General features: G+C 37.3%; 1 protein-coding gene across 1 annotated transcript in view; it reads left to right on the forward strand.

Annotated features, from left to right (window-relative positions):
• LOC114642571 (serine/threonine-protein kinase MRCK alpha-like) overlaps positions 1-22,272 on the forward strand; it is a 141,338-nt gene that overhangs the window by 72,860 nt on the left and 46,206 nt on the right. The window contains exon 7 of the mRNA XM_051927174.1: positions 2,439-2,453. Within this exon, the coding sequence (XP_051783134.1) occupies positions 2,439-2,453 (15 nt within the window). The remainder of the gene's footprint in view (positions 1-2,438; positions 2,454-22,272) is intronic.

The following is a 22,272-nucleotide window of genomic DNA, read 5'->3' on the forward strand; positions in this document are numbered from 1 at the left end:
AAGGTTTAAATAAAACAGAAATATACACTTTTATTTTTACTTGCTTAACTTGTGGAGGGTGTATCCTGTAGCAAAGCCCTAACTTTTTTCGTGAAAGCCCATTTCAGTCAATAAGTCTTAAAAACAGGTGTAAAGATATTGACAATAAGCTACGCAAACCCACCAAGACATGCAATCGTTTAAATCAAAGCGCGAATCGAAAAACACCATCCCATAATATTAGTTAACGATTAACACATTTCTATATGTATTGTAAGCATACAATACAACTGATAATATGTTGCGCTTATTTATCTGGTGTACTGACATTTTTGCGCGTTTAACGGCTGAAATCTAACGTGGTTTGTGCCCTTCAGAATGAAAAGAGTTTGTATTTACCTTTTTAATAAAAGGCGAGCTTTTAAGCCTGAGAAATCACCCCGTAAATGCACACGTTTAATTGCACATGTGTTAATATGTATGCTTACACAGTATTAAAAGACACTCAACAAGTACACAGTATTAAAAGACAGTCAACAATTAACGTCATTTACCTTCGTTCCCGCGTTTGACTTGTGCTGTAAATCTCTTCCTCGTTTTCAGTTCACGTGATTACGTAGGAGGCGTAATACGTGATGACGCGATACGTGACTCCGCCTCCTCCATTACAGTATATGGACAAAAAACAGGTTCCAGTTATGACCATTACACGTAGAATTTCGAAATGAAACCTGCCTAACTTTTGTAAGTAAGCTGTAAGGAATGAGCCTGCCAAATTTCAGCCTTCTACCTACACGGGAAGTTGGAGAATTAGTGATGAATGAGTCAGTCAAACAGGTTCCAGTTATGACCATTACGCGTAGAATTTCGAAATAAAACCTGCCTAACTTTTGTAAGTAAGCTGTAAGGAATGAGCCTGCCAAATTTCAGACTTCTACCTACACGGGAAGTTGGAGAATTAGTGATGAGTGAGTCAGTCAAACAGGTTCCATTTATGACCATTGCGCGTAGAATTTCGAAATAAAACCTGCCTAACTTTTGTAAGTAAGCTGTAAGGAATGAGCCTGCCAAATTTCAGACTTCTACCTACACGGGAAGTTGGAGAATTAGTGATGAGTGAGTCAGTGAGTCAGTGAGTGAGTGAGGGCTTTGCCTTTTATTAGTATAGATAATACAAAGAAGCTATAGTACTGTATGCTGGTACTACATTTAAATGAATGTTTACCACTCCACTAATAATTTGTACAGTATGTAACTTTTTCTGGTTTTTTTTTTTGGCATATATATATTTTTCCTCAGACCTCTTTCTATACTATTCAGGGTTTCAAATATCAGAGTATCTCTGGGTTATAACAGTTACTTTTTATCATTTATTTAACGTCATCATTTGGATCTCCAGTAATGATCCAAAAGATATTTTAGGAGTCATGGGTACCAATACTGTAGGTGCTCAGAGGACTTAAATATGCTTATAACTATCTACTGCTAGACTCTTGGAGAAGGTGCAAGAGGATACCCTTTTAAAGAATAAGTTTTGACACATGAAATTAAAAGTTTAAAAGTTAAGCATTTTCAGAAAATTTGATTAGATAAACTTTATTAATTCCATGGGGAAATTCAGTTTAAAAAAAAAAACCTTGCCCTCAATCATGCTTTACAATAGAAGTTAATGAGGCATGGGGCATCACTGGGAAATAAAAACCTAAAAAGTTACAGATGCAGTGGTTTTAATATAAGAAAACATGCCTTCCATGTTTACGATGCATGTTTGCGACAACGAAAAGGATCTGGAAATAATAATTTTATTGCATATTCCTGGTACTGTTTTTTTATGCAATGATACATTTTCTATTCACTTATGTGAGTTATGAGACATAAACATGGAAGTAAATAAAAAAAACACCACCTCATGGCACAGAAATTTTACTGTTATTTGGTCATTCAAAAGGAAAACCATGCCCTGGGGGTGAAACATTATTGTGGGGAAAAAGACAAAAGCAGAGATGGCGTACACATAGGTCTTCTTTTAAAATGGCTGAATCTCATAAAATTAGTGCCTTTTTGTTCAAAAATTACAACTATAAACAAGTTTACAATGTTTATGTACTCACAAGATGAGGTTCAATATTCAACAACTCTCAGACAAATTTGGTAAGTTTTTAAACTTATTTTCTCAGTGGTACACCTTTTGCCTCTATTGCAAACTGCCAGTGAGGGCAAGATATTTATAAAAAAAAAAAAATAGAAAATGCTTAACTACAGAACACAATTAGCATGGCAAATGCAAATATACCATGTTAAAAATATGCAACTTATCCTCTAAAGCCAGAGCTGCATGCCCAATTTGCAGAGTGATAGTTGTGGTTGTAGACTTGCTGTCAAGTCAGTTCTGTTCAGCATAAGCATGTGATTTTGCCATTGGTATTTCTTTTTTTTCTGTTCATGATTTTCATTAACAGGATAGCTTGGCACAGGTAAGACCTGTGGAAAATATCTGGTCTTGGAACCTAAGGTTTGCATCTCTGCAGTTTGCAGAGGACAATGATGATGTCCCCTTGATCTCATTAGATCACACACTCTAGCATGTACTGGAGCAGTTTGCATCCAAACTGCTTTACCAGATTGAGAAGGGCCAGGTGAAGTACATTAGACATGTAGTTAGGATGTCCTTAGAGCACCTATTGTGGGGACTGTACCAGACATGACCTATAAGGAATAGAAATACCTAGAGGCAGACCCAGGACAGGAGGACTATATCACTCAGCTAGCTTGGGAGGAACTGAGGACTGCTATAAAGGATAGGATGGCCTGGTTTGACTAGCCTGGCTCGTTACTATGGAATACGTAACCATGATAAAAAGTGAGGAATTAGACAGGACGGGACACCTATCCATTAAACCCCTTCAGTCCCAGCTGACAGCATATTCTAAACGAGGACCAAAATGACATTTGTGAAAGATATGGGACTTATATAATTCAAACATTCAAGATGTACAAGAGGCTTTTCCTCCCATGACTACGTATCGTTAAATATACTGCTCAGACACTGCCAACAGCATGGAGTAAATTAAGCGTGAAAGAGAGTGTGCTTACAAAAATCCTTGCTTAATAATAACACCTCTCCCATTCTACATTTGTTTTTAAATGTAAGAAGAGTTAAGGATTGAAAATGACACACTGAAAACATAATATAATTATTCTAATAAAGATATGAACATATCTTTTCATTCCAAAAATCAAACAAAGCACTGGTGCTTTTTTTGTGCTGTGATGTGTACTGATGAACATACTATATAATTAACTGGGCATAGAATTTTTGTTCATCTTAAATCAGGCCTGTGCTTATTGCTTGCATCAATTTAAACTTAAGACAAAAATCAGATTGTCATCTTGTGCAATCTTAAAATTTTGGAAAGTTTAAAAACTTTCATCATCTTACACCTATACTTACTTGTTGCCCTGGGTTTCTCCCTCTTTAATTAAATAATCTGCCATAATAGGAATCTGTACAATTCAGAAAAAAAACACAAATAGGGACTAGACAGGGAAATTAACGTAGGTCCCTGAAAATCTATTTTGAATTTTTGTAAGTTAGGCATATAAGAATTATATTTAAAAAGATATCATGTCAGATGAATGAAAAGATATCATGTCAGACAGATGAATAATTTTGCACTCACAAGATCCTTAATGGTTATGACCAAAATAAAAAAATCCTCAACGAATCACAAAGATTATTGCCTTTTCATATGCCAGTTTAAGAATACAATTCTAAGATATAGCTTTCATATGCTATTCATGCCATACTTCTATTCATTATGCTTAAGCTCTGATTCATAGTTCTTAAATCCTTCGATATTTAAAAGGAGGATACATTATTTATATCTGTTTAAGTATTTGGATAGTTTTCCTCAGGATGGTATCTTTCTGATTTTAAATATTTTTTTACATGGTTTTAATCATTTTGTTTTACAATATGTACAGTACATGTGAGAGTATTCTACAAGTAAAACAAAGCATTTTACCTGGAATTACTTTCTCTCATAACCACACTATGACATAGAAAGAAAATTAAAAAAAAATTAAACATCTATTTATTCATTTTACAAATCTCTCTAGTCTAATACTAGATTACATGCCAAAGCTTATCCTGGAAAGCAAAAAGTTAGCATAAATACCCTTCCTTAAATGCATTATTTTTTATTTTCATAGAACAATGAAAGGACTTTCAGAGCTGAGAGGCAAGTTCAGTGATTGTCAATTGAATGCTGAATATATGTGCAAAAAGCACACTGATTTTCACTGGACCCCTCTTTATATAAATACTACAAAACAATATGAAGTGTTACATCACATAGGGCCACACTTTATTAGTTCTTGGGGTTCATTAGACATTGTGTGGTATAGATGTTATGATATGCCATGTTTTCCTTAATATGACTACCTTACTAATAGACTGGGTACTTTCAGAAGGTACTTAAAGCAGGAGTATTTTCCTCTTAAGTTACTTATGGTATCACAAATCACTTTAACTCACTGTGACTGTTAGAATCCTTATATATAATTTGATAGTATCTGTATGTATAGTGTTCGCGTCAATACCTTGTATGTATGACGATGTATGGTGTTCGCGTCAATACCTCGACTCAATACAAGTTAGAACCATGCAATGGGACTCTGCCTCTGTAGCTAGAATAGAACGTGGCAAACTCAGACACAGTATTGCATGATTGGCTAAGAATGTTCGAATGCTACAGTGACGCAGCTGGACGGCTGAGTATAGTAAGTCGGTGTTGGTTCGAGCAGATAACAGTAAGTTCGGTTGGTTTTTGGAACGTTGGTTTGGTGGGGCGTACTTTCCAGGACTAACATCCTCGACTGACTTAAACCCTTTGACAGCTTCAGAACCGTAAGTAACTTAGAACGTATCGCCATTTGCTTGGTACGTTGAAATCTATCTTTGGGCAGTTCGGTTTTGGTATCCGTCCTTCTGACATCTATTGGCAAACTGAGTAATGACGGCGGGGTATTAACAACGGTCATTGTTTAAATTTTAGCTGATCTCAGATCTAAAATGACCACGGCAACATAATTATTACACCGACTCCGATTAGAGTCATAAAATATGGTTTGTTTTGAAAATATGTTTGCCGGAAAAAAATCAAACGAGGTGCGCCGAAGAGCTGAGTTCACCGTTTAAACATTACATCGGCCGAAAAGGTCTATTTTAAGCACAAATCAGTGCCATGATAACAAAATCATTTCAAGGACTTAAAAAAACAAATAATTCTTTGCAGAGAAAGTATGGATTTCACAAACGTAGAATTTGTAGCCTGATTTGATCGGGCTCCCAGTCGCTATGTTTCTTTAAATTGCCAAGTGATGGTGGAAGTATGAGAAGGCCAACCATAGACATAGAATTACTAAACGCCGCATGACCAGCACCATCGTACGTCAACGTCGCCGCCACATTGTGAGTGGCACTGCTGTGGAGTGAAGTAATGGATAAAGATGCCTCACGCATGTGCTGCTTGGGATTGTACAAACCGCTGTACGCTTCAAACCAGATCCCGAGGGATTACATTTCATAGGTGAGGCTGAACAATTCTTTTTGGTTATATTTCGCCATTAGAAAATCCCATTTTATAATCTTAGCACTCAAGGTCACCTTACAATAAAATTAAACATTAGTAAAATTAAAGCAAGAGAATGATAAATCAAGCATCAATAATTAGCAAACAAACAAAGATAACTTCCAGTAACAGTGCAAAACTCACAATTGGTATGCCAGTTTGAAAAGAAAAGTTTTGAGGGCAGTTTTAAAATGTGTTATTGAATCGAGCTGACGTATATGTACCGGAAGAGAATTCCCAAGTTCAGGAGCACTATGAGAGATGCTCGAGCTCCCATAGAACAGAGTCTGACGTGTGGTACAGAAAGTAGAGCTGCAGATGAGGATCTATGAGTGAGCGAGAGGGGTGTCAGTCTGTATGAGATCAGTGAGGTTGTGGAGAGCTTTAAATGTTAAGAGCGGTATTTTGTATTGTATTCTGTAGTTAACAGGGAGCCAGTGAAGCTGAGAGAGAATCGGTGTAATATGTTTAGTGGATTTAGAACAGCAGGTTATTATCCTGGCTGCAGAATTTTGAAGAAATTGTAAGTGATGGATAAGTTTTTGTGGGATGCCAGATAGAATAGCATTACAGTAATCTATACGTGAGGTGACTTGGGCATTGATCAATACTTCAGTACTGTGTTGCAGGAGGAATTATTTAATAAAAATTATTATTAGTATTATTTAATAATTGCCTTTATTAGTGTATAAATGGATATAAATAATTACATTTAAACAATTCGCCAAAATCTGTTGTATGTAAACGATACTGTTTTAAACGTTATTGTTTTTTCATCAGAAAACCCAGTTTAAATGGCACTTTTACCACGCGCAATAGGGCGGGCACGCTGACGTATTGTGTCGACTGGGCAACACAGTGAATGCGGCGTTTATCTATATATGTTTATGATTTGTTCGCTTTCCGACGTAGTGTAAATAAAGTAAATTCATCTCACTGTGGTGCGTATTCTGTACGTAATACCATGTAACACATTATAAATCTCCTGATTTACACGAATATTCCCATGCCACCGAAAAAAAGACGTACAATTCCACGGTCCACTTCAGATGCCTAAGAAAAGTCTATTTCAAGTGTATCTCAAACGCCACAGCAGACACATTCCAAAGTGGACGAACTTACAATAAAATGTGAATCAGAAAACTATTTGTTCTATTTCTATGTTTGGGTTTTTCATTTGGGAAATTCACCAGTTATAGATTCCCAGGCAACACCGGGTACTCCTGCTAGTAATTAAATAAAAACAAACTTTCAAAAATATGATCTGTTCCATGCTATTTAAACATGTCTGCAAAACTGTTACTGTGATATAATGGTTATTGCTTCTTCCTCACAGGCCCAGAGTCCAGGCACTTCTGGTGTGGAAATTGTACGTTTAGACTTTTGGCATGGATTTTCTCTGGGTGCCCAGATATTAAGCATGTGCATGCCAGATTTATTGGAAACTCTGAAGTATTAACTTACCATAATTATTAAATACAAAATTTTCAAGTAAATTAACAAAATGTGGTCTAATAATATCTGCTTCAGTCACATCAGAAAAGAACTGAACTGGGCTGTAGCCAAATTATCATTTTGAAACTACACACCAATTATAAATTATTTTGATTTTGAAATTCACTCTGGTTTCAGCTTTTTATGTATTTTGGATTGTAGTGGCTGCTTAGTAATGAATTTTTTTTCAATTATGAACCTAAACTGAGCTTTTCAAATTTGCTGTATACAAAAAAAGTATATACAATATTATATAGTATTATATTATACATACAGTTCCAATAAAATCCTTACTCAGTATTAATTATTGTATAAAAATAAAATTATTACATAATCCCCTAAAGTTTACATAGCTCCCTCCAGTTATTCCCACAGTAACCTCCATACTCTTCCCCAGAAGGAAAGTTTGTTATACAACTCACTGAATTTTTGAGAGAGTCATCGTCAACATCAAAGTTTGATGTGTCAAATGGGCTGGTAACTTCTGGAATGTATGGCGGAGTTCTGGTGAGAATGTTGTCCCAGTCTATACCATTAAAGAAGGGGTGCTTCTTAAAGTCATCAATTCCATTCTTGCCTAAACGCTGTTTCTTTTCACAAATTAAGTGTCTGATTAGGTCCTTTGCCACATCAGACACATCTGTAATATCAGCTGGGAACTGCAAGTGGTCCTTTGAAATAAGAGGCACATACATTTTTAACATGTTAGTTTAATTTTACCTTTCAAGATATCTCAGATAAAAAAGACCATTAGCACATTAGCATTCCTTCCATTATTTTACCTGGTGATTCATTATTTTGCCATAGGTCTCAACAAGGGATTCTGCATAGAAAGGGGTTTCTCCAAAAAGCAGTTCATAGGTGCAAACTCCTAGAGACCACCAGTCACATTCTGTCCCATACTTCCCCTTTCCATCCTCCATTGCCTGCAGAATTTCAGGGGAAATGTAGTCTGGGGTTCCAACAGCTACAGGGGACTCTATCTGAAAATAAGCAAGAAAAGAATCCACTGTAGGGTGCAAGAAGACAAACACTCTTACCTCAGTATGTTCAATAAGATTACTGGTTAAACATTTTAAAATCTTCTTTGCAAGTGATTATTATACAAATGATAACAAATCTGTTTAAGGGAATGAGAGACAGAAAGGTACTTAATACACTGGAGTAAACATTATGATAAAAACTTGTTTCAGCGATTTTTTTAAAAACTGCATGTGAATCATAATGCAAAAATGAGAGACAAATTGACATGATTTGGTATGTTAATTGCAGCATGAAACAAACAATATTATCTACTATGTCTTTCAGACAGGGTATCCCATAAGAGACTAGCCATTAAACAACAAATGGATTAAGCAGAGAAATGTAAGGGTCACTGCATAAGAAATCTTTTGCACATTAACAGAGATTCACAACAGTCAGGGGGCAACTACAGGCAAGGCAAAATTACCAAATACCCTCCAGTCTACAAAAGTCGAGTAGAAGGCCCCTGACAAAATACAAATATGAGAAAAAAATGACAAATTGAATTGCATTAAACTAAACTTTACTGCCAGCCAACATAGGTGCTAGGAAGATACAACTGACTGTAAAATGCAATATATATGATATCAAAACAAGATAAAACAGCAGTAAACAATAATACATTTCAGAAAAACACAATACGTACTTAAGACAATTTAACTGCATAAAATTGTATTCATGTCCTATACAATACAAGTTTGCAGAAGTGGACACAGATTCCCTATTCAGGTCATGAATAGAGTCATGTTTCAGGCCTAGAATAATATCTTCTAAACAATTCACAAATTGCATCTAAATTTTTGAAAGAGAAAATGCACTGCCTAATGAAATCATTATGGAGGAAGTGACAACACCTTGAAGAACTCTCCTATAATCCTGGACCAGATATGATTAGGGCAGGTCAAACTTAAGTTGTGGAAAGAAAAAGATTTTTTTTTTTTATATTTTATTAATTTTATTGTAATCATTCCATACAAATAGATCAATTTTTACAAAAAATAGGATTGAAAACAAATCAAACCCCACCCCTGAAAAGGAGAGCATGGCCAAAGGAGTAATACTTAAAGCTTGTAAACATACCTAAATTGTTGAGTTTAATAGGGCAATAAAGATAAATGGAGAAGGAAAAGAAATGCGGAAATAATTATTTCTTCTTATTCTAAAAATATTATTGATTAGATCCTTCCAGGTTTTTATAAAGTTCTGTACAGATCCTCTAACTGAGAATTTGATTTTTTCCAATTTCAAATAATATAAATCATCGGTTTCCCACTGACTTATAAGAGGAGAGTTAGGATTCTTCCAATTTAACAAAATAAGTTTGCGTGCCAAAAGTGTAGTGAATGCAATCACAGTTTGCTTGTCCTTCTCCACTTCAAATCCATCTGGAAGAACACCAAACACAGCTATTAATGGATTAGGAGGGATTGTGACACCAAGGCTGTCTGAAAGGCACTTAAAAATTTTGGTCCAAAATGATGTTAATTTGGTGCAGGCCCAAGACATGTGACCCAGTGAGGCAGGAGCTTGGTTGCAGCGTTCGCAGGTTGGATCTTGCCCAGGAAATATTTTGGACAGTTTTATGCGAGACAGATGAGCTCGATACATAATTTTTAGTTGCATAATTCTATGCTTTGCGCATATGGAGCTTGAGTGAATTCTTTGCATTGCTACCTTCCACTCCTTTTCTGATATATTAATTAAGAGATCTTTTTCCCATTGTCCTCATGGATCATTGAAAGGAAGGGACTCTAATAAAATTTTATATATTGCAGAAATGGTGTCTAAGTCCTCGAAATTGAGCAGTATTTTTTCCAGCATGGTGGAGGGTACGAGATGAGGAAAATCGGGCAGGTTCTGTTTAACAAAGTTTCTAATTTGAAGATAGCGAAAGAAATGTGTAGCTGGAAGGTTAAATATGGAATGTAATTGTTCAAAGGATGCAAAGATATTGTCTATATAAAGATCTCTGAGAAATTTAATCCCAAATCTTTCCAGATATTAAAAACTAGATATGTTTGCGAGGGTTGAAAGAGGTGGTTCTCCTGCAGGGGTGCCACAGATAAGAAGATTTTCTATCTTAAATTGCTTTCTAAATTGGTTCCATGTTCTGAGTGAATGGAAGCACAATTGGGTTATTAATATATTTGCAATAACTTGCATTTATTGGAGCGCAGAGCAGGGAATATAAAGAAGTACTGCAGGATTTCACTTCTATTGCGGACCAAGCCTGTGTATGTTCATCTATTTGTGTCCAGGTTTTTATAGCTTGTATGTTTGCTGCCCAGTAATAAAACTGAAAATTAGGTAGAGCCAATGTCACCTTCTGCCTGAGGTCTTTGTAGGGTCATTCTTCGGATACGTGAATGTTTTGAGTTCCAAATAAATTAGGTTATGATTGAACCTAATTGCTTAAAAAATGATTTACTGATGTATATTGGAATGTTTTGAAATAAAAAAAAAGAAGCTTAGGAAGGATATTCATCTTAACAACGTTAATTCTTCCAGCTAGAGTGAGATGAGGGGTTGACCATCTATGAAAGTCTTGCTTAATTTTTTCCATACAGACGGCGAAATTTTGTTGATAAAGAGCTTCAATGTTTACTTGTGATATTTACCCCTAGGTATTTAAACTGATCTGCTATGGTAAAAGGTAGGGGGTCCAATGTAATATTATATGCTTGTGAATTCACTGGAAAGAGTATACTTTTATTCAAATTAATTCTGAGACCAGAGATCTTTTGAAATTCTGTAAGTGCTGTTAAAACTGCAGGCACAGTGTTTATTGGGTCTGATATATATAAAACCATATCATCTGCATATAGAGAAATTTTCTGTTCCAGTCCTTCTCTGATAATCCCCTTTATCTGATAAGAATTTCAACAGTGGACTGCCAGTGGTTCAATGGCGATTGCAAACAGCCATGGTGACAAGGGGCATCCTTGTCTGGTGCCACGTTCTAGTTTAAAGTAGTCTGAACAAATGTTGTTAATACAAACTGAAGCTTCTGGATTGGTATACAGTAGTTTGATCCATGCACAAATATTCGGGCCAAACCCAAATTTCCCCAATGCAGTGAAAAGGTAGTTCCATTCAATGATATCAAATGCTTTTCCTGCATCCAATGATAATAATATCTCTGGGGTGTTTGACTTTGCTCGTGAATATATTACATTAAACAGGCGTTGAAGATTGGAAGATAAGTGTCGGCCTTTAATAAATCAAGTTTGATCCTGTGAAATTACTGAAGGCAGCACTTTCTCCATCCTTCTAGCTATAATTTTTGAGAGTATCTTAACATCATTATTCAGAAGTGAAATTGGTCTGTATGATGCACATTGTAACAAGTCCTTATTTTGTTTAGGAAAGATGGTGATTAATGCTTGACGAAAGGTTTGAGGTAGGATTTGATTGTCTCTAGCTTCTGTAAATGTTGCCAATAAGAGGGGAGCTAGCTGAGTGGAGAATTTCTTATAAAATTGTACAGGGTAGCCATCAGGGCCTGCTGATTTCCCACCTTGAAGTGACTTTATAGCATCTAGTAATTCTGATAGCGTCAGAGGTTTATCCAGTTCCTCAGCACTAAAAGTATCTATTTATGGTATCTGTAATGTATCCAGAAATGCATTAGATTGTTTGTTGTTTTCTTTAAACTCAGTAGAATATAAGGTTTTATAGTAGTCTCTAAATGTGTGCATTATATTTTTATGGTCAATGATTTCATCTCCATTCGTGTTGGTGATTACTGGGATTGCATTGCGAACTTCTTGCTTGTGGATTTGTTGAGCTAAAAGCTTATTAGCTTTCTCTCCGTGTTCATAGTAATGATGTCTTGATTTATAAATAAGTTGTTCAGTTTCTTTTGTTGTCAAGATGTTGAGTTCTGTATGCAGAGCATGCTTTTTCCTATGAAGAGCCTCACTTGGACACCTGGCTTGTTCTTCATCTATTCTAGTAATATCGCTTCTGTAGCTCTGACACTTTCTTGGTTTCTAATTTATTTCTGTTAGAAAGATATTAAATAATCTGTCCTCTTAAGAAGGCCTTTAGAGTTTCCCAGAGTGTTCCTGCAGAAACCTCCGAGGGTGTGTTTGTCTCTAGGAAGAAACTGATTTGTTTGGATATAAATTCTGTACAGTTCTCGTCTGCTAACAGAAGTGGGTTAAGAGGCCATCTGTGAGGTGAGTGTGAGGGGCATAATGATTTTAGCTCCAAGACCAGAGGTGTATGGTCAGAGATAACAATTGTGTCGTATTTGCAAGATTTAATCGTAGGCAAGAAATTATTATCTATAAAGAAATAATCAATTCTTTTGTAGCTATGATGCACTGGTGAGTAGAAACCTCCAGGGGTCTGATAAATTGTGGTCAGTTACAAACTGTGTAATTGTCTTTGCAGTGTTAGATGTTGTCCCCCTGTGACAAATGTCCTATCTAAGAGTGGATTTAAAACACAATTAAAGTCCCCAGCCATTATAATTTTATGACTGTTCACATTGGGAATGGATGCAAATAGATTTTGCATGAATTCCTTATCATCGACATTGGATGCATAAACATTTATCAAAATCATTTTACAGTTAAATAAGTTGCCCATGACCATCACATATCTCCCTTCAGGGTCCAATACTACATCTGATGCTACAAATAAGACCGTTCTATGTATGAGAATTCCCACACCTCTAGTTTTCTTTATAAAGCTAGAATGGAACATTTGGCCAGTCCAGTCTTTTTGCAGCCGGAACTGATCCTTGCTTAGTAAGTGGGTCTCCTGTAAAAATACTATTTTAGCGTTTAAGCCTGTTAGGTGAGAGAATACTTTCTTTCTCTTTAATTCGTGATTCAGTCCTTTAACATTCCAGCTCACAAAATTAACTGACCCATCATGGAGACATTGATTCTGAATTTTTAATATCATTTTATAGTCTTAACTGGTAGTGAGTCAGTTTTAAGCTTAATTTCCAATTTCCCCACGAGTTATTGCCATACAGCCTATTGTTGTGTTGATAGTTATAATTATAAGGATTAAAAGGATAGATTAGATATAGCCTGCTCTCTTCCTCCCCCCCCCCCGCCATATCCCCCCCACGTGAGGTTAGACCCCACTTCACAATGTCCCAGTCCTCTGACATACCAAGAGACAGAGCACGTCCAAAACAAAACAAGCAACCCGCATCAGCATTTTAGAATTAAAAAGTAGAGATAGCTATTGCAGCTAAAGTCTAAATACTATCTGCCAAAAATATAATCATTAACAGACTTTAAGCTTAGAATATAATCTTCAGCAATTTTAAAATATTAAGATGATAAAATAATGAACCCTGGGAATGGTGTTAAAAAGTGGTCTAGGATAAGCATAGTAAATCCTAATGCAATAATAGAAATAACAATAAACCAAGGGTATGATGTTAAACAGTCTCCTTTAGGGTAGTAAAAGGAAAAAAAAAACCCTACTTTAATTACTTCCACACACTCACGTCTATAACGTTAATTAAAACATAAACATAAAGCGTCCAAGTAGAGAAAAGGATATATAATTATAATACCCGTATCTTTACAAGTGGATCAGACAGCAGGAGATAACTCCTTGCCATGCCATGACAGGATACGGCTCATTATTGTCTTTCAAAAGAGTGCCGGGAACAGCTTCTTTAATTCATTTTCAGCTTCCTCCTTGCTGGAAAATACGTAGTATTGGCCTTGAACTTCCACTTTCAGTTTGGCGGGATACAAGAGGCTGTATTTGATATCGGCTTTCTGTAACAGCTGTTTAATGTTGAAGAAGGCTGCACGTTTTGCAGCTGTTGAAGGTGAGAAGTCAGGGAAAATACGAATGAGATTATTTTCAAATATAATCTCTTGCTTGTGTCTGAGAAGTGCCATCACATCAAGCTTACATTGTAATTGCTCAAAGCGAACAATAAAAGACCTAGGTTTAAAGGTATTTGATCTGCGTATACGATAAGCTGCTGCCATCTCGGTATCTGATATAAAGTCATCTCCAATTATTTTAGAGAGTAATTCTACTGCAAATTTCACTGGGTTTGTACTTTCTCGTTTTTCAGGTAGACCTTTGATTCTAATATTATTCCTTCTGCACCCATCTTCCAGGGCCGCAAGTCTGTCTCCGAGTTTTTGCATTCGGAATTTGCAGCTGTAGCTTTTTCATCGGCATTAGATGCCAATTGTTCCGCTGTTTCAATTCGAGCCGTGAATGCCTGCTTAACGTCATCCAGCTGATCGGCAAGTTTTTTTCAGTTTGGATCTATTTTCTTCAATGTGTTCCTCTAATTTCCCCACTATACCTTTAAAAGTCACGTCAAAACGATTAAATAGACGCATTTCCAGGTCTTTGTTATCCTGACGCAGCTCCTGTCATAGTTTCTCGTTTGTCTCCTTAAGCTCATTTACGGCCGTAGCCGTGGCCAATGTTGTGATCATTTCCTTCAGTTCGGACAGATCGTTTCGGTTTTCGTGCTCCGCGGGTGGAATTGCAGCCCCTGTTACAGCTGATGCTTCGGGCTTGCGAGGAGTAGATGAGAGCACATACTGCAAGGCCTTTTCTAGTTTGGAGTGAACTTCTGAAATCAGTGATCCATTGTGACCTGCATCACTTGCACACTCGCTCCCATTTTCGCTCTCGACTGGAGACGATACAGTGGAGCGGGGTCCTAGGAAGTTTGCGCATTCGTCTGCCTGTTCCAGGTCAGTCTCTGAGAGGCCGTACCTCGTACCTGGGCTTGATGTCTGTCTAGACTTTGATGTACCTTTAAGTTTCCTTTCATGTTCTTTCTGACCTGTCTTCTTGTTACTCATGTTTATATACTGTAGTGGAAGCTTCTCGGGTTGGGTAAATACAGGATACCTCAAAATAATAAGAAATATGTGAGAAAATAAAGCCGATGCTAACGGAGCTCCGCTTTAGACGTCCATCTCCTGTAATGGATGAGATCAACTCTCCGGAAAGAAAAAGATTTAAAAAAATTCTTTTGAGCTCCTTTGGTAAGACAAGCTGAAAATGTGAATAATAGTGTTGCTAAAAATTTTAACGATTGTATCCTTTTGACTGTGACACACTTTTTAACCAGGTGCGAGGAGGGGGGGTTTACTAAAATTCATAATCATTCCTACACTTTAGAGTATTCAGGTCCAGGATGTTCAGCATACACACACTGGCCAGCTGATCGACCTTCATCTTGATGGCACCTCATCCTCATCTATAATAAAGCAAATTAGGGAAGTAGAAGATCTGCAGCTTTATATAGGGCTCTTTGGAGGTGCAGTTGTTGTTATAGATGGAGAAAGAAAAAAGAAGATAGAATATACCCTCTGAGTAGATCCAATGCTTGGATTATGGATTCTGATTGAATTTTAATGTAAAAAGTTATTAATCTAAAGCAGGTTTTAATAAACAGTTAAAATCTCCAGTTACTCTAAGCCTAAATATCAGTTTTAATTGTAAGTTTACTTATTTCCCCTCAGAAAATCTTTTTTTTTTAACTGCTAACATTTAACTGTTGAAAAAATTCACAAAATAATGATGCAACTAATAATATTTTGAAGTAATTAAGTAGATAAAAAAGACATTTGAGAATAGCCCTCTCATAATTTACCTTCTACACATCCCATCTTGCTTCCTCAAACAAATAATATTTAAAAATTCAGAGTCCCAGTCCTTTGACATACCACACAGCAAGGCACACTAGAAACCAACACCTCTACCATGATAATGTGAAAATAACTGTTTCTGATTTGGATGTAAGCAACACTGGAGCACCACAAGAAACAGTCCTGACTTCTTTTCTTGTCATTCTGCACACCTATGACTATTGCAGAAATTTTCAGATGAATCTACTCTTATGCAGTGTATTGATAAAAGAGATAAGACAGACTACAGGAGTCAGGATGTGAACTATGTTTATTGATGCAGAAGAATAGTCTTCTGGCTAAGTTAGTTTACTCTTTAAGTTTTGCCTCTCATCCTTAACCAACAAGTTTTATGGACAGCGTGGTGAGGGTAGACTCTACTCTATTATTGGCTGTGTACACCCAATTTTTCCTTGTATTTGCATACAAAAGGTATGTGTGGCACAGTGGTGTCAGTAAATGTGTACTAAAGAAGCATTTCTTACACATAAACGATACTCAATACTTATATTTGTAAAAAAGTGTTTCTTTATTCACTTAAGGTAGACATTCGAACGATGCACAAATAAATTTAATCTTAGATAGTTGTGCGTGGTATTTTACTTTTCTAATTTATTCCAAACTAGCCAACCCGTGGCGTACCATACGCCGCATAATCAGGCCGCTTTTTTAATGATTTTTAAGCACAGGGAAAAAATTAACATTTGAAAAATCCGGAGGAGAGGGGAAGGACGCCCATTACGCCCCATACGTCATTCTAATCTGCTGATTTCTCGTTCAGTAACCTGTGAGTAGTGATGGGCGGGGTGAAGCCTCGCGAAGCATCAACACGTTTGAAGCAAATGTGTCGGAAATCGTATTGAAGCTTCGAAGCATTTGACACTCACCTCTCTCGTGACACCTCCTGGCCATTTTCATTAACGTTACAGAAACTTATGATACACTTCAATGACGTCTGTTAAAAGTCGTATTGCTTTTATTTTTTCGTAGCTACAGACTGACAAAGAAGAGAAGGGTTCGTCAGCAGCTTCTAGTGTTTGATGTCTAAAAAATATAAATATAACTAATGCCGACAGGCAGAATGCACTATACGATAGCAAGAGTTAAACAAAATAAGACGCCTCACCTCATGCATTCCCGGCTCTTTCAATTAGTATTTACTTTTGCACTGTATCATTACAATCGCTCCTGTTATTAGTATTATAATTAACCCTGATCTTTTCTTGAGATCACATTTAATAGCCTTAAATGTTTTGTTTGGTCTGTCTTAATTAAAACGGAGTAGACAGAAAATAAAGGTTTATCCCTGTACTTTGCCATGATATAGGTAAGCACATTTGAGAAAGAAAATGTGAAATCCTTAAATCACAGATGTCATTATTCGATCAAGTATTAAAATCTGCAGTGCTTTGAAAGCTCGACACAGTGTTGAAACCTTAGTATAGAACGGCTCATCACTACGTGTGAGTCACGTAGAGTTTTCATTGTTGTTTGCGATTCTGGCCACTTTACGCGTACTGAGTTGTTCGGGAGTCACAGTTGAGAAACAGTTTTTTAATGTCTTTTAAGCACAGGGGAAAAAATGAACATGTGGCCCGGTGCATTGTTTAACTGCCTTGTGCCGCTGTAGTAGTATGGCTGCTTTGCAGTAAGGAGACAGTGGAAGATTGTGGGTTCACTTCCCGGTTCGTCCCTGTGTGGATAGCAAATTATCCGCGACAAACAAACTGTTTTACACGCTGCAAACCAATCCGCGCCGCTTTTTCAATGTTTTTTAATCCTTCGAGTTGCTAATTAACTAACTAACACCCACCCACTGAGCTTGTGTGAAAAAAATGCGCCCGTTCTTTCATCATTTTGTTGCAGCCTATCAAAGACTTGGTGATCATGTTTTGTAGACTCAATATATATTGGCTTTTCACTCAGCGCGAGGGCGCGCATTCATCTCGGATTATTACATCTTGCTAGACTAATCTGCTACACGGCTGCGTTTGAAAAACCGACTTATCCCGGATGAGTTTCACCGGCATTAATGATTAGGAATCTGGTTGGAACAAAACCCTGCAGCCACAGGGGTTCACCAGGACCGAGTTTGGCAAACACTGCTGAACAGAGACGAAACCGACTCAGGTGAGGATTGGGGGCGGGCAAAGTAGTTGGAGCTATTGATTATTCAGTGTTGTTTGCCTGGGTGTCTGATCTGCTCAACAGGATTATAAATAAAAGGAAAACAATGCGAAGGCAATGTCACAGGTGATCCTGTGGTATAGCGGGTCCACAGCTCCCCTTCAAAAGCCCATTTTTAAATAAATAATCATCGCACTCACAGTGTAGACTCGTGCTTTGGGCATTTCTCCCCTGTGCAGTGTGTGAGCGAGTGAGGAGAGAGAGAGAGAAAGCCGGTACGTTAGAGTGAGCGAGAGCAGGCTCGAAGGCAATGTGTTCCTGTGGTTAGGGCTGCACGATAACAGAAAAAATGATTATCACGATTATTTTGCTCAAAATTTTTATCACGATTAATAATGACGATTATTCCTTTGGTAAATGAAGTCTGTGACCAAAGCAGTGTAGCCTCGGCCAGTTATTCACAGATGCTGCCCTAATCATATTAGCTGCGTTGTCCGTTGTGATGCCCCAAGCGGACATCGCTTCTTTGAGGCCCACTGCAATAAACTCCGCTGTATGGTCTTGTGGGAAAAACGAATGTTGCAAAAACTTGCTTTTCATCTCAAACTCGCTGTCAATAAAATGAACTGTCAAGCTCAAATACGGTTCCGCAGTTCTGCTTGACCATACTGTAAGTCAGTCGTGGCAGCAAAATATTCAAGGCTGAGCCTGAGAATTTCTCTTTCTATTTCTTTTCGGCATTTCGCATACAGCGAGGGCAGCGCAACACTGGAAAAATGGTTGCGAGAGGGAATGCTACAGTATATCTTTTATCAAGTGTTGCGATCATTTTGTTAAACCCCTCACTGCTCACGGTGGTTATTGGACACATATCCTTGGCTATATGGTACGTGATCGCCTCTGTTATTTCCCGGTGTCTTTGCGAGCTAGGCACAGGGCCGCTGCTGGCCAAATGGGTGCCGTAAGCAGAAATTTACTTTTGTGCCCCCTCCCCCAAATATTACGGAAGTAAAAATAAAATAATAAAAAAACACCTACTATAGGGGCCAAAATAGAACTTTATTCAAATAAAAGTAAATACATAAATAAATTGTATCATTTATAGATTACAATTGTAGCTCTACAGCAAAAAATACAAACTAAAATTACACTTTAAATAACACATTTATAATAAATAAAATAAACAATAATAAACTGAAATAAAATCAACACTGTCATCTGCTGGAGCTTTCCAAAGTTCAAAATTTACAAAGGCACACTTCTGCTTTTTCTTGAGGCAAAGTCGTAAATGAGCTCTTCATATGATAAAGCCTTTGCTAATTCAGAGTTGATGCTGACAATTGCCAGACCACTCATGCGCTCTTGTGCCATAGATGAGCGCAAGTACGTTTTGATGAGCTTCATTTTAGAAAAACTTCGCTCAGCAGAGGCAACAGTTACAGGGAGCGTCACTGCTATGCGCAGAGCAATCCAGAGATTTGGGTACAGAGGTGAGGGCGCGCGCGTCATCACGTGTGCTTAGCCTACTCTGCGTTCACCGTAAAATGCAATATATACGTTTATATTTTTGTTTGTTTGTATATGTATATTATTAATATTAATTTATTATTATAATATATAAAAACGATTTTTTTGAGCAGCTGGGATGGTGCCCCCCTGGGAGTTGGTGCCCTACGCAGACTGCGTACTCTGCGTATAGGGAGCAGCGGTACTGGCTAGGCAGATATGGTATTGCGTTGAACAATGTCCCTGATATTGTTGTCTGTGTTGTGGATGGCTGGTAATTTTTTGTTGTTGCTGTTTGTGCCTTCAGTCGTTGAAATTCTTGATAGTGTACTTTGTGGTGGCTTTTAAGGTGGTTGATGAGGTTTGTTGTGTTACCTTGGGACATTTGGACGGAACAGGAGCAAAGTTTGCACAAGACTCGTACCTGATCAACATCACATTCCTCGAAATCGAAATAGTTCCAGACAACTGAGTATGACCCCTTTTTAGGAACTAACGATCGCACTTCTGCACGTTGCTCCGCCATCATATGTTTATTCTGACTGACTGTTATTGCTGCTATTGACTTCTACTGCTTCAGAAAGCGCTTGCAATCTAGACGCAGTAACGTCATAGTGACGCAGTCAAATCCGTAAACTCAGCCCATAAAAAACAGTTTGGTCTTTATACTGTAAAATCGCGACGATATTTATTAACTGATCGTGGGTCATAAATATCGTTATCATGAGAAAAAAAAGATTAATCGTGCAGCCCTACCTGTGGTATAGCGGGTCCATAGCTCACATTCAAAAGGCCATTTTTAATCAGGCGACTTACAGTAGTGGAGTCAGGCACAGAGAAGGTCAGCTGCAGAGACAGCGTCTCGACTGTTGCAGGGCCTGAAGCATGTGAGACGCTAATGAAAAAGAGGCACAGGGCTTATTGATTTTTAAAGACTGCTTCCTTCATTGTGTTTTAACTTCAGTTTTAAAGGATTGCGCGGCTCTCTCTTGCGTGCCTGTGTGTGCCTCTGTCTCTCTGTGGCGCTGCCTCTGTGTGTGTGCGTGGCTCTCTCTCATGCGCTGCCTGTGTGTCTGCTTGTCTCTCTCTCTCTGGCGTTGCCTCTGTGTGTGTGCGCGTCTCTCTCTCGCGTGCTGCCTGTGTATGCCTCTGTCTCTCTCTGGCGTTGCCTCTGTGTGTGTGTGTGTGTGTGTGTGTATATGTGTGTGTGCGCGCGGCTCTCTCTCTCGCGCGCTGCCTCTGTGTGAACCAAGATTCCACTGAGGTTGACTAATGAAAAGTCAACGTAGCTCAGAGCTGCAAGTGGAATGTGGCACAGACAAACAGAAATGACGGCATGTTTTTGGAGGCCTCGCGTTTGAGTTGGTGGGCGTGACTGTGATTTTTTCGTCGTATCCAATGGTCTAAGAGTTGGTGGGCGTGGCTCCTTCCTGCATGCGCCATTGGCGCCTTACTTGTCGGCGGTTTAGTGAATCCACGCCCCTTCCGGTGTGCTTTCCATGGTCGGCTACTTGTCTTCTGGCTTAGTGAATTATATAACCCACGCCCCTTCCGGCGTGCTTTCCATGGTCGGCTACTTGTCTCCTGGCTTAGTGAATTATATATATAGATTGGATGTGAGACTATATACAGTAGTTCTAAAGAATGGAGAATGACAAAGAGTGATAATTGCATTGATCACAATATTGACCCTTGCTTTTAGAATGTCAAACACATACTGTAAGCACCCTTAGACAATTGTAGAAAGCACATCATTAAATTGAAAGCATAGTAACATACAGTAGTTATCATATAAGATAACAGGTATTAAATCCTGTACTCATACAGGAGTTTTTTTTTATTACAAGTTTCAATGTTTTATTTACTACAAAGGTACAAAAAAAAAAATACTTTTGTAGAGCCATAAAAATAAAGAAAGAGTGACAGTGCCAGTTGTGTGTGATAAAATAGTACAGGACCAAGTTGCAGGTTTGTGATAGGTGTTTTCCTCAGCTATTTAGCAGATTGCAGTGGCATCATTTATATTGAGTCTTCCCATGGAACAGTAGGACTTACTATGAAATGATATTATTACTGTTATCACTTTTGTTATCCATTCAGTGCATAATTAAAGTTAGCATAATGCACTTCAAGAACAATACATAATTGTACATAGATTATTAAATATACCAAATTTATTTTGTTTCAGAACCTAAATTATTTAATTGGTTTCAAATTATTTCATTTATATATTTGCAGCTCATTAAAAATGTAAACAGTTACTGTTAACTAATTACTTAACATTTATTTACATTTATGAGGTCAAATATGCACCAAGCAATTCTTGGCACACTTGTTTCACATAAAATTAACCTTTATGCATGACCTCTGACCTTTCCTAGGAAGACCTCAGACATTATGTGTAGGAGTTTCCAGTCTTAAACTGTGCCCAGCTTTTTCTGCGACAACAAAAATTTACTCCAATTTGACATTGGATGGTCAAATATTCTCAAATTTAACTCAGCAGAATGAATTACTTACAGAAAAGACTACATGGAGTCTATTTGAACTTAAATAAGATAATAGCTGCAAAGCAAATCAATATCTTAATAATGGTAATTTAGGTTAATTGTTTCTCCATAAACTGGACAGAATAGATGCAATGTATCTTGGGAATGTATAGGCAATATTAGGCATATGCGTGTATCTTGTGTGTGTGTATATATATATATATATACACACACACACATATATATATATATATATATATATATATATACACATATATATATATATATATATATACACATATATATATATATATATATATATATATATATATATATATATACATATATACACCCATATATATATATATATATATA

Source organism: Erpetoichthys calabaricus, chromosome 1, assembly GCF_900747795.2.
Source record: "Erpetoichthys calabaricus chromosome 1, fErpCal1.3, whole genome shotgun sequence".
Lineage (NCBI taxonomy): Eukaryota > Metazoa > Chordata > Cladistia > Polypteriformes > Polypteridae > Erpetoichthys > Erpetoichthys calabaricus.